The 14,265-nt window shown below is 38.3% G+C and overlaps 1 protein-coding gene across 2 annotated transcripts in view; it reads right to left on the bottom strand.

Moving 5' to 3' along the window:
• Window positions 1-14,265, bottom strand: part of RFX3 (regulatory factor X3) — a 146,958-nt gene that overhangs the window by 47,674 nt on the left and 85,019 nt on the right. For both annotated transcript variants that reach the window (XM_019555123.1, XM_019555124.1), the window contains one exon: window positions 12,966-13,085. In XM_019555123.1, coding sequence (XP_019410668.1) covers window positions 12,966-13,085 — 120 coding nt within the window. The remainder of the gene's footprint in view (window positions 1-12,965; window positions 13,086-14,265) is intronic.

The following is a 14,265-nucleotide window of genomic DNA, read 5'->3' as shown; positions in this document are numbered from 1 at the left end:
AATCTGGCTCAGTGAAAAGGACCTGAAGATGCTAGCCCAAATGCAGAGTTGCTGAGGTTGGCCTGATATTCAATCTTTTCCATACTATATGTATCCAAAAATGGTAGTACACAGCATATGTGAAAGCTTTTGAATTGAAAGAATTGAATAAAGACATAGAAGGCACAAAGATAATAAAAAACTATTTTCCCCCTAACTGCACATTAATTGATATTAAGAATGGAACATGCCAAAAATGACCACAAAATTCAAAGTTATTGTTAGTTCATGAATTGATCATATTTATTACTTCGGAACAGAATAACGTCCAAATCATTAACACATATATTTGATCTTGAAAAGGGCCTGCTTCAGAAAGCTGAAAAACCTGCAAGCCAAGTCCATCGGGAGAAATTATTTAAAAAGAAAAATATGAATGTTATCTGGGAGTTGTTTAAGAATAGTTTTTCTAGAGACCCAAAAAGCTACATTAACATAAAAATATCATACTGGTTTAAAAAAACAATCCCACACTGCCTTAATGAGTGAAAGGCAGCTATAAAAAAAAGTAAGAAAGGATATGTAACAAATGGAAGGAAGGGAAAACTGATAGTAAGGAATATAAATAAAAAGCTATCCGTTGCTTAAGAAAATAAGTGAAGTAAAAGAAGAAACCTATGGCCAGCCAAGTAAAGGAAGAAAAAGACTTTCAATAATGGTATTTGTCCATTATAGTATGGAAATGGAAGAATTCCCAACATAGTAAAGAAAAGGAACTCTTGGAACATTGGGGAAGTTCCAGAAGACAATGCTTTGCCAATATTTAAAAGGGTGAATAGAATGACGCATGTAATTATAGTCCTGTCAGCCCAACATTGATTCTAGGCAAAATAATGGAATGATATGGGACTTCATTAATCAAGAATTATAGAAGGGTTATATAATTAATGCCAATCAACATGGTTCTATGGAAAATAGGTCCCATCAAACTAACTTGGTATTTTTTTGATGCAATTATAAATTTGGTTGATAAATGTCACAGAGTTGATACAATGTTCTTAGATGCATGTAAAGTATCTGACTTAGTACCAAACAACATTTTGATTAACAAATTAAAATGACACAAAACCAAAATGACACACATTAAATGGATTATAACAGACTAATGGACACATCTCCAAACGTGCAGTAACTGTAAATGAGAAAAGATCATTGAATGAGAGCATTTCTAATGGGGATTCCAAAGAAACTTGTTCTAGACTCTTTAATACATTTATCAATGACGTGACCCCCTCTATCCCCCCCACCGATAAAACTTGCAGATGGCACAAAGATTAGGGGAGTGATAAATAATGTTGATGTGTTTGGTACTGGTATGACAATTACAGGAATACTGTGTGCAGTACATAAATCTGGATGCAAAACATGATAAGATGAAATGAAAAATGAAGGTTAGATGAACAGCTTTTAGAGCAGCATTTCCCAGTCTGTGGTACCTGTACCACCAGTGGTATGCAGATAACCTGTCAGTAGTATGTGTTAACAGATTTTTTTATAATTACTTTATATGACAAAAATTTGCTGGTGGTACTTAAGGTTGAACTAGAAAAATTGATGGTGGTTTTTAAGGTTGTATCATTTTGGTGGTACACAATTTGTCAGAGTTTGGGAACCACTATCTTAGAGGATACAAAACCATAACAGAAAGGAAAACTTCATTTTCTCCACTTTTGCCTTTACTGCAACTCCCAGGCAGTTACGGAAGTTGAATAACTATGCTAAATTTCTATAAATTTGCCTTTAAATCTTTCACCTCTACTACAGTGCCAGGAATCCTATTTTCCATCCCACTAGCCTCCTGCCTTTTTCTACTTTTTCCTCCCTCACTGCACATTACCAATGGCTATCAATTTTCTTTTCAGCATGAATCCTTTGATTAGTCCCCTTCTCCACAGGTCTATCCTTATTTTCTTCCAGCCTCCTCATACAACACTTTATGTCTGCTTCCAAGCATGGTATGCCAGATTGATACTCACCTTTTTACTTAAAAGTTTTCTAAATGCCTCTTAATGGTAGTTTTTTCTGCTTCCTTCCTGAAATCAGCAAGCTTCTTCAGCATATTTTTCATCTACTGACATATTAAATCCCACTCCTTCAATTGTCTACTTGATCTCTTCCAGTCCAATGAAAATGTACTCAAACTAATTAACTTTTTCTCCCTTGCTAATTCAAAGGACAAACAACCACTTTAAAAATGCCTAGAGAATAAAGAAGCGATATGTATTAGCCAACATGGAGTTGTCAAGAGTAAGTCATGCCTAAACATCTTGATTCCTTTCTAAGACAAGGTAGGTTTTATGAATGAGAGAGAGCAGTGGATGTGATATACCTCTATTTTAATAAGGTTTTTGATACTTTCTCCTATGCAAGTCTCAAGAGCAAGCTATAGAAATACAGGCTAGATGAAATTACTATGTGGTGACTGCATAAGTATTTGGGTGATCATACTCAAAGTGCAGTTATCCATGGCTCAGAGTTAAATGCAGAAAGGGCTGCTGTACAGGAAAAGATGATATGGTCTTTTTATGAACAGATTTTTGGGGGCCTAAGGGGGCAAGGACTTGGACAGAGGGAGTGCCACTAGAAAACCGGGTAGTAAGAGGCTTAGATTTAGATCATGTAGAGATAAGAACCCTAATCAAAAGAAGAAGAAACTGTATCAAATGTGCCTCAGCTAACAGAAGAAACAAACTGTCGCATCAGAGGCTACACTGCAGTTGAGATCAGGACTAAAACCAAGCTCCAGACTGCTAACCAGTGCAGGAGCTGCTGACAGTGTGGGCCTGCCTCAGCAGAGATGGTTGGAGGCAAATGTGGCTGAAAAGGAATGATAGAAGTCCTGTGCCAGGGATGCCAGTCAGGAATCAGCTGATCATTGGGGGTGGAGCTGGGCCAGTGTATAGGCTCTCTCCAGAAAAGAAGGGGCATTCTGACCTAGAGTGGCTGGAGCTTTCTGGGAGAGTGGGTAAGCTCTGAACCAGGAAAAGGAGAGGATGTCATGAACAGGAAGGGCTGCTACCACGAACCAGAGAAGTTTCTCTCAGTGGGTGGATGAGTGTGCTTAAATGAGTTAAAAGTTTTGTTGGAAACCATTTTTGTTCACCCAGCAGGGTAGATTTTGAGTTAGATTTTTTGTCAATAATATATTGAGTTTGACCAGAGGTTTGAAGGCCACACAGTGGGATGCCTAGGCACTCTGCAACTGGACCTCTGGCAACGGGTAGAGATGCGAGGAGGGCTGCAGCTGAGGAGCTAAAGTCTGGATCTATGGGCTAAGGTTAAGAGATATAGCCAAAGGTCGAGGAGGGCTGAAGCCTGGACAGAAGAAGGGCTGGCCCAAGTGAGCAGATTTGAGTATCTAAACCACAAGGCTCAATTAATGGAAACTGAGTGACACTTATGACTGTGGGGGCAAGGAGGCCACACCTAGTAGCACTGGGGCATGGGCTCAACCTATGAGTAGGGCAAGGGCCTAGAGGATGATGGGAATGGGCACCATGAGATGCAATCAAACTAAGATAAGAAGAGTAGCACTAAGAGAAATAAAAGTCAAAGGGCTCATCCTGGTCCGAAGGGGCCAGTCTTCATTCCATCAAGGTGTGGCAGGAAAGGTTAGCTTGGGGAGTGGGTAAGACAGATGGAGAATGTGTAGTCTTACCATCAAGGGGTGCTACAGCCACCCCCTGAGGCATATCTTACTACACGTTTTTCTCTTTTTGCATAGTTTAATTTATTTTTCATCTATATTACAAAAATACACCCCTTCCCAAAGAAACAAATGCCCAAAGGAAGCTTGAAACAAACCACGGCTCTGCAAATTGAACTTTCAGTCTGTGGAACTGCAGCCTTGTCTTGAAGACCAGAGGAATCTTCTCTCATGGACGTGGGGAAGTGAAGGAGACTTTTTCTTCCGTTTTCTCTTAGCAGTTGAGGCCATAGGCCCTAAATCAAGCAACCAATGCTCAGCTCTCATTCCAAGCATGGCATGCTCCATTTGCCAATGTTTTCTTCCTTAGCTTTGATACTTCATTAACTTATCTCTTGAGATTTGTCTACTTTGGACACTTTAGCCTACCGCTGCTTTGTTCTGCACTTAGTTATCAGCAGCTCCCTGTGTAATTTGCTCTACAGAACTGTAACTATGGACAAAGTTCATAGAACTTCCCCCTCTTTGTTGCATTCTACTCCACAGCAGTGGAAATTGAGTCAATTCCAGTTACCTATAAGAGAAGCATGTCTTTTTGTATATATATTTAATATTAAACTCTAAATACTTGCATACAAATGGAGGGTAGGAAGTTTAGCCTAAGGATAAAAAGCAGATTTTATTTTTTTAAAAGATACTCATGAGTTTTGGCTCTGACTCATGATTTCTGCACACAGGAGCTGGAACACTGGGATAGGCAAGTTTTATAAACCTGTCAACTCTTCTTTATATGCATTGCCTACAACCCCCAGTGTCCTTTGTAGAACTACATTTTTATTTGTAAAACTAACATGGTCCTATCTATTAATAAGCCTTTTCCTGTTTCTATAAAGCAAACCATCCTCATGTACGGTACTAAGAAGCTGGAGAAGAAACAAAAGAATAAGAACATATGGCATGAAGCATGTATGTCTGTAAATGGACATACAAAAACAAACATTTGGCAAGAAAAAGAAAACCTAAGTTAAAGCCATCCTCTGATTCTAAAGAAAGAGAAGTCACAATAAATTCAATCAAAAGAATAACATGTAAAAACAAACTGCATCCTTGCTGGTCATTTTTTTTTGTCCTCCCACCTCCCCCAACCTTTTTGCCATTGTTCTCTTGATGTTGCCAAATTGCAAGGTTTATTATATCTTATATTATAAAGAGCTCTAACACCCAGACTTTTTTAATGAGAGTAAAGAGTCTCAATTAATAAAATGCTTCTACCACTTCTGGTATTCAGAAATAAGCAAAAAAATATAAACTGTAAAGTCTCAAAAACCAGAAAGCAAATTAAAGGACCTAAAAAATTATTTTTAAAACCCCTCATAGTTTTATGCTAGTCTCATGATTTTGAGCAGTGTGAGTTGGCAGTCCTGATCCAGCAGATGAGAGCTGTATGCAGCAGAGAAGTGTATGAAATAGTAAGATTATATATATAAATTGTATATAAAGTCTGCTATATAACCTCATTTTAATGTTGCGTTCTGCAGAAAATTGATTGTACTATTGACACTACAAAGGAGGGGCAAAACTGTTACTAATTTGAAATAAGTAAAAAGCAAATGATAATTTTCACATCTTGCAGTGCCAGCAGCAACCTCAAAATGAAACTGATTAGGATATCAAAGACACTCAAATGCTATAAAACGTGCTCTCTCTCGCTCTCTCTCTCTCTTTCTCTCTCTCTCTATATATAAACTCGCATGTGATAAATACCTGAGAAATATTTGGATGTTATCATAAAGAGTTGATATATAAATCAGTAGTGAATTTGTGTTAATTCTTAAGTATTATTTAATAAACAGCTATATTTGCCTGTAAGTGCAGTTGTAAATCTAATGGACTGTCAACAAATGATATGAAGACATGGTTAAAACAATGTTGCACTTATTTCCAACCAAATATAATAAAAAAATTAGATATATTAAATACTGAAAACTTTGATGAAAAACAGCTTTCATAACCTCTCATTAGTTCAACTTTAACAACAATTTTAAAATTCATTATAATGAATCTTAGAAGAATCAGAAAACAATGAACAGATAAGTTTTATACACTTAACAAACCAAGAAGTCATACTGAGAAGTGTCTAATTTGGCTATAAGGCCAGTCATTTTTAGTCGAGATTCTCACATGAGCTCCAAAACTGAACAGTCCATAGACAAATATCTCCACTTGGTATACATCTTGTTGATATTTTCTTCAGCACTGAATCAGGAAGTTGTTTAGTATTATGGTACCATTCTAATTTTATAATATTGTTCTAGATATTAGATCAGAAAAAATGCTGGTTGCAATTTTTAAATAGATTTTGGCACACTGTACTGTATTTACTAGGAAGTAAAAATTCTTTTCATCCTTTTTACTGTAATTTTTTAAAGCTGAACTGTTTTAAAAATAAATGGATAGCAGTAAGACACAATACTACAAATGAAGGTGGCTGTACTTACTACATGTTAAATAGCATGACCAGTCAGATACCACCTGACCAGGAATCTTGAAAGTATGGGTAAGACGGATGAAATCAAGAAGGTTATTTCTACCAACACATCCAGGAGATAGATAAAGACAAATTTCACCAAGAAACAAATACTCTAAGTTAATTAGTATTTGGAATACCCATGAAGGGTGAATAGAAATGATGTTAGTGTGGGCTAAACGAATTGCAAATTGTTTACTTATTACATACGAAAAAACAGAAAGGACTCGCCATATTTTCTGGCATACCATACACCCTCACATAAAACATGCCCTTGTTTCTGGAAAGCAGAATTTAGGGGGGTGAATAATTTTCCAGATTCGTGGCCGATTGCACGGCATAAAGTCTTCCTGGCAACACAGAGTGTCTAGGAAGTGTGGCATCTTAGGGGATTGCATGCATGAGGCAGCAGGAACTTCCTAATGTAGCAGGACATCAGCAAAGTTGGCTCCAGACCCTTACAAGGGCAGTACAAAATGTAGTTCTATATTGTAATAGTTCTTTGGCCCCAGAGCAGATCCCTGCCCAGCTGTACACTCTGCCAGTGCTGCTGGGGCTGGTCTCCATAGAAACCCTGGGCCTGCGTTGTCATGGTGCCTTCATTACTGAGGTCTCCATGGAAATTGGCTGCAGTGACGTGAGCAAGGGCTACTAGGATATGGAGTCCAACTGCCAACCAGACTGGACATTTTGCCCACCCCTGGCCTAGCACAATGGGTTTTTAAGACACGGAAAGCTGTAATATAACTATTTAGTTGTTTTGGTCCTACTTGTAAACGTGACATTACACTCTGATTTTCATATGAATCTATCAAGTGCTTTGAGTTTAAAGATAGCACACCATATGAGATTGCTCATTCAATGTAACTGTTTGTAACCCTGTTCCGTAGTGGTTCTAAGATGCCTTCATTAACTTTCTGCGTTCCATGGATTCTTTGATTTCAGAACTATCACACTTTAATTTTTCAGGTGTCAGGTCAGTTAAATCAAATAACTACATCTATTTTAAATTTTTGCTATATCCAATCTATCCAAAGTAGTCTTTTTCAAATATATCCAAATCTCTACATTTTTTTTTGCCAGTTGGACCACTTGTGGTTATTTCCTCCATGTGAAGGCAGATACACTGCTGTCTGCCTTGGGATCTTTCAAGGGATGGAGTTGCTTTAAATTGTTGATAGATTTCATAGGAGCCCTACCAACCTTGCTACTAAGCGAAACCTTCTAATCAATGCAGATCCCAAGGGACCTGACTGCATCAGGTCCTAGCCAGTACAACCCAACTTTCTGACTGTACCTTCCCGATACTGCCAAAAAGAAAGTTAATTCTATTCTGAGATTAACCCATTACTTTGTAAGTACCATGCTTATATTACAATATGGTAGTAAAAATGAATATCAGAATTCTAAATAGCCTATCAGATTTAATCAGTTTGGGAGAAAATTAACTGCCCCCCCAAGTCAAGGTGATAAATCTCAGAGGAGTTGCATTATAGCTTACTTTTACTATTAGCATTTGCAACCTCATAATTGTCTTTAGGAAGGTATATACTACACTGAAACCAAATTAATTTGTTTCAATTCTAGTTTAATTAGACTTGAAATTTTAAGGATCACAAAACAAGAACAGAATATGTTAATAAACACCATACTTTCTCACATATAGACACCATCTTTCTAATCTTGTGCAAGATGCACAACATCAACCCCCAGGGGTTACTATCTGCAACTTTCTAGCTGGGGGTTGGCAACCTATGGCCCATGGGCTGGATCCAGTCCAAAGAACCACTGGAACTGGCCTAAGGAGCTGGATGGGGCTTTGCCTGCACTACAGCTGGGAGCTTTCCCATCCTACAACCCAGCTGGGAGATGGAGAGAAGCAGCAGTGGCTCAATACTAGTGCTGGCTTCCTGGATCATTCTGGCCTGCTGCTGGTAAATACTACCACCTACTGCTCCAGTAAACACACACACCTGCAAATATGCAACACTGGAGAACCTCATAAAAAATCTGAGACACAACCTTTTTCACCTAACCTCCTCCAAAACAGATCAACTTACACAACATACTTAGGCTACTAAACTAAAAGATATAAACCTGGAAATATTGTCACAAGAAGCACATACAAACCTTCTAACAAAAAAAAAAGCCTGATGACAGGCATCCAACATCAGAAGAACAAGTGGAATCAATTATCACAACCAGAACCATCTCACGGCCAGAATACCAGCAACACAGGAGAAAAATCAATACAGCACCCAGAGCACCTACATTAATTAATTTATTGCAATCCTCCCTGTTCTAAAAGATCTGTACTCTCTTACGGTCTGATAAACTTCTGCCTGGTGAAACAACCTGACAAGATACTAATATGTGGAGAATAGGATGAATTCTTCTGCAAAGTTTGCCTGAAAGACTACTTCTACAAAACCAAGACAAAAACACCCTTGACCACATTCCCATTACAACAGTGAAATTCTTAACAAAAGCCAGGATCACCATGACCTCTCTCCTTCAGAGCAAAAAGCCATGCAGCCCCTCAGATTAAAAAAAAAAAACAGAAATCAAACCAGCAGACAAAAAGTGGAGCTTCAGCCATCCTAAGCCATCAAGGAGTCTAAAGACAACTCTCTCTTTATGAGACCAACTATCATAAAGAATTTGGGAAGGATACAACATCAGTATTCATCCTTGAACTGGAAAACATTATCTAATCGTTTCAACACCAGCTTTAAAAATAAAAAATACTGTTCTCACTAATCCCCCACCCTCCTACCCCAGGCATATTTTATACGCTCCTGAAAATTCACAAACAAGATAACCCCGGCAGACTCATCATATCCAACTGCAGCACCCTCACTGAAATGCTACCAGGATTCATAAAAACATCCTAAAACCATTTGTCACTCAAACAGCAAATTTTCTACAATCCAAAAGGCTTCCCCAACTAGATCCAAATCAACCACCTCCCTAATAAGGCCAGAACTGCAACTGGAGATGTCACCAGCCTGTATACTAATATTCCATAAAATGAAGACATAGCTGCCTGCCTGAAATACCTACAAGGACATAAACTACACTAATATTTAGAGCCACAAAACACTACACAAATCATCCTCACCCACACCAACTTCACTGTCAACAACCTGTCAGCTCTGTGTTCCTGAGGGAGCTCTGGCACCTAGCTTGCTGGACTCACAAAGGACATTTTCTATCCCCCACCCACCCACACACACCTCATCTAACCAGAACTAAGCAGAAGAAAAATGTAATAGGCATCTCGGACTTTACATTCCCCAGTCCCAGTATGGGAGGCCAATTTAAACTTGATTGACTAAAACTCAGTTGCCAGGTTAGGGAATGCTGAGGCAAGAGACCGAGTCAGAGGGGGTATGGGCAAAATTTGAACAATAGTTAAAGGTTCATCACAATATCCAGCCTGTTGGAGCCCTGACCACAAATGCTGTCATACTTTTCCCGGGATGACTGGTGGAAATCCTCCCCACAAAGTTTATGAACACTCCAAGTAATCAATCCCCTTAAGTATGTTAAAAGACTACAGTAGGATCTGAAAGTCATGCTAAGCGGAGGCTTATTCATAACAGGTAAAATACAAAACACTGATGCTGACTTCATAGTGCAAGCATAGCTAGGCCATCTGAGAAGAAACAATGTGGTATCCCTTCCAGTATATCTTCTATATTCATAACCATTTCACGCTGGCTCTTAGGTGTCTGGTTACTGCTTAAAACTTTATGTTTTTCCTGGTTGTTAATCAGTTTCTTAAGATGTTCCAAACCAGATAACCCCTTGTCACTGAACAAGGTAATTTGTTTAAATTGAAACTGTTTACATAACAAGATTTTCCCTGTCAGTTATGGCTTGGGACATCTCTTGATTTACACAATTAGAAGAATGCTTTGAAGAGGCTGGACTAAGGGTATAAGAAAGCTGTAAAGTAGCAAACAGTGTACTTCAAGAGGGAGAAATCTCCCTGTCACCATCCACTGTTGTTCTTGAGAAGCTGGGATAAACAGATTGTCTCTTTTCATCACCTGTTTAACCTTCAACAATCGTGCTAGGAACTCTGCCTGTCAACAAAACATCCAAGTGCCTTGGAACGGTGAGATCCCAACTCTCGCTCTCTTTCTCCTTCTCCTTCTTTTTTCTCTTTCTCTCTCTTTCTCCCTAGCCATAGCTTTCTGAACCTGAATTTTATTAGTTAAGCTTGAGCTAGGTTTCCCAAAATACTCAACTGAACCAGGGTAATATTGTAATTGTTTTTGTTTCTTTTTCCTTGCATGGCTAGTATCCATATACTTAGTAATAAGTAACTTTTACAGTCAAACGGGTGGTAACTGGGTGTACTTTTTGTTCTCTACTTCCCCTTCCCCACTTGCTCTGCAGCAATGCTTCTTTTACCTAAGCCAAATATCCCTGTGAAGCCCAAAAATACTGTGGGGTCCACTCATCATGAGGCTACCACTACTAGGACAGTTAGGGCAAAAGGATTCTCATTCTGAGTTTGAGACACATAAGGGGATCAGCTTGTATAGCTTGATTGATCCAGTTTGGCTCAGATGTGCCCTAATGAGCTGAATGCTGGCCCATGAGGATGTCAGCTGGACACCCAGCCTGATTCAGAGGTATCCTGTTAACCTGTGTGCTTGTGTCTGACTTCATTTTATTGTTACCTTAATGAACTGATTCTTGGCATATAAGGGTGTCAGCCTGTATATGATCAGCCCAGCAGGGTCAGGCATGTCGAGTGAGTGAGTGAGTGAGTGAGTGAGTGGAGGAACCCAGCCCCATTGAAACTGAGTCCTGCAAGATAACTCCATTGGGGTGACGACTTACAGAAGAGAGAGCTACAACTCCATATAGAAACACAAGTAACACAAGCAGCACACTGAGAGAATTACAAAGACCCTAGAAACGTATTCCTAATAAATGAGCACACCTCAAAATGATGGACAAATCTGGTAACAAACCAACACTTCCCTCAACCCATGTGCACAGATGAGGGCACAAAAATGGTTCCCCAATATGCCAACTTCTTCAAGGTTGGAGGAAGAATTATTAGAAAACTGCAACACCAAACCTCTATTATACTGCATTACATAGGTGATATTTTTATCATCTGGACTGAACATCAGACTCACTTACTGATTTCCCCTGCAGATTCAACAACCACCACACTTTGATCAAATTCTCTCTGGAATACTCCTACATAAACATCAGCTTTCTAGATACCATTGTCCATACCATGGGTGGCCCCATACAAATGACTATACAAAAAAAGCACACAGACCATTATTGGTTAAGTCCACAAAATCCACAATTATACCAGCACATTTGCTCTGAGAATATTTGCCAACCTGAAAACTTCCTTCCAAGGACACACCAGAAGAGAAACAGATAGTATCTTTGAAAGAGCTATACAAATACCTTGCAGCAACCTACTACAATGTGAAAAAACCTCCACTGATTGCACATCCTTTGTTGTCGCCTAAATTTCCACATTTAAACTGGTAAGAAGGATCATCAGACAATTACAACCTATACTCAAAAGGTGCAAACCTTAAGAGAAATATTCCTAGAATCCCCACTCGTTGCTTTCAAATAATACTCTAAGCTCATCCAACTCATCATCAGAAGTGAACTCCACGTTGACCAACAGGTATCAAATACAGAACAACCCTGGCTTAACAATAAATGCAAAACATGTCAATTCATCTTTACTCCCATAGCAATCAATATGTCATACAAAAAAAATCAGAATCCACAGCTCCTACATATATCTATCCCAAAATGTAATATACTTCATCCAGTGCACCAAATGGCCTCGTTGAAACTAAGTGGGTGAATCTAGACAAAAACTAAACACCCAACTGAATGATCACAAAGAAAAGATAAAAGTCAGAGACTCACAATCTCCAGTAGGAGAACACTTTTCACAGAACCACCACTCCCTTTCTGACCTCACAATCCTCATGCTCCAGGAAAATGTCCAAAACCCTTCAAAAGACAGGCCTGAGAACAAAAATTCAGTAGCTTACTGGACACTAAGAATCAGTGACTCAACACAGACATTGACTTATGGCTCATTATAATCTACATGATCTCCAATAATTTCTTTGCATTCCACAGGTGATAATGACCCTTTTGGGTGGTCTTGCTCTTTCACCTATCAGCTTATCCTTTGTATTACATTTTTCTCATCTGTTAGCTAAATTACATGTCCCTTTTATCCAATTTTAGTTACATATGGAGTGTTACACAGGCCTTTGTTTTATCTGCTACTTAGCTCAACCTGTGTTTGCTTCTTTTTTTTTCAGACCTGAGTAAAGGTACCTGGTTCCTAAAAGCTAGCCTATATCCCTCCCATCTGTATTGCTTATCTAAAAAATATATTAGCCCCCCAAAATCTTACTGGTTCCTAGATTTCATACATATGGACTCATGTATAAGGAAGCTGGGAATTTTGTGAACCTTTATTTGTAAATTCTCACAGTATGCAAATTAAACAAAAATGCATTTTACGTTCAACACGTGATACCTTGTCCATGTGTGCAAGGTAGAAGCATTTGTGTTTACAAGTGAGGTTTGTTAACTGGTATATACAGATGTAGTAACTCCCTGTTAAGGTGATGGGAGCTTTTATATGCATTATGACAACGGCAGATTCACCCCAAGTGCTAGAAACTCAATAAAACAACATTATTTAATATAGGTTCTATTTCCACACTGTACCTCTGTTTCTGCTGCATGGGTTGTTGTCTCATAGCCATATATTGCATGTCCTCTTGTAGCCGATTAAGAGGAGAATCTGGCTTGACACGAATCCCATAGTAATGATATTTGGAGTTCCCCCTTGTAAAAGAACAAAACACCAGAGAAACAAAAGATAACACAACACAAATGATTTGCCTGTCATGCTAGAGTTTGCCTTATTTTAAGTGTTAAAAATTTTAAAGTTTTATAATGATAATGTTTCATATTTAAATTTTACAATTTATTTAATTTGGGAGATTATATATAGGAATTGGGCTTGGTTCCCCTCCTCTTCATTCTTATACTGGTGCAACTCTGGTGGTTGCAGAAGATCAATTACCCCCCGGGCCCTTATTCCAATGGAAAGTAGGTGCACCAAGCCCAATAAGCATGTTTTCAGTCAACTTATATGCAGATATAACAACCCATATTATCCGGATCCAAGAGATCCATAATACATCCGTGAAAAAATAAACTAAAATCTCTAACCAACTATTTCAACAAGAAAATTCTTCTATTAAGTTTAATCTTATGCATGGGTATATAGTACAACCTATCAGCACATTTAGATATTTTAACCCTGCAACTTGAACTAACCAGTTCTTGAAGGTTCTTTGCAATCTAATAATAGAATGTAAACATGAAAAATATTCCACAACGGATGCAAACCAGTAGTATAAAGCAAAGCTGAATGAAAAATTGTCAGTGTAGACAGGACGAAAAAAAATTCTCTGTGAAAATCAAGATTCCACAGTTTTGGCCTAAACAGACTAATGATTTGTAAATGCTTCTGAAAATAGCGGCATTCATATGAGGATATCAGCAAAAAGCAAATAAATACTTCTACCTCTGCCTAACACTAAATATAAACATAAAAAGTATAACATCAGCATGCCTTCATTTTGTGTGTTCTTTTCAGAGACAAAAAACAAGGACTTTTAAAACTTGTAGTACACCATTAATATTTAGTTCAAGATCCTCAAGTGCAGTCATAGTGTCTGTTCTGCATATAAGTGCATAGTATACAAAGCGTGGAGTTCTTATTTGTGCATTGTGCTGCTACGTGGATGCTCCATTATACTGTAGTAGAATTAAAAATACTATTAGGTTGGCCTTCAATGAAAAAACATCTGAGGATTGTTGTGGTGTAATATCAAAAGGTGTTGACAGATACCATGATTACTATGGAGAGATTTACCTCAGATTTTACTCCATAATTAGTTTAGTCTATAGTAGGGAGTGAATAAACAACCAGCTTACCCAAGCAAGGTGCTAGTGG

This window comes from Crocodylus porosus, unplaced genomic scaffold (genome assembly GCF_001723895.1).
Source record: "Crocodylus porosus isolate Cpor-Errol unplaced genomic scaffold, CroPor_comp1, whole genome shotgun sequence".
Taxonomy (NCBI): domain Eukaryota; kingdom Metazoa; phylum Chordata; order Crocodylia; family Crocodylidae; genus Crocodylus; species Crocodylus porosus.
The sequence above is the reverse complement of the archived record's forward strand: the minus strand, read 5'-3'. Positions and strand labels throughout refer to the sequence as shown.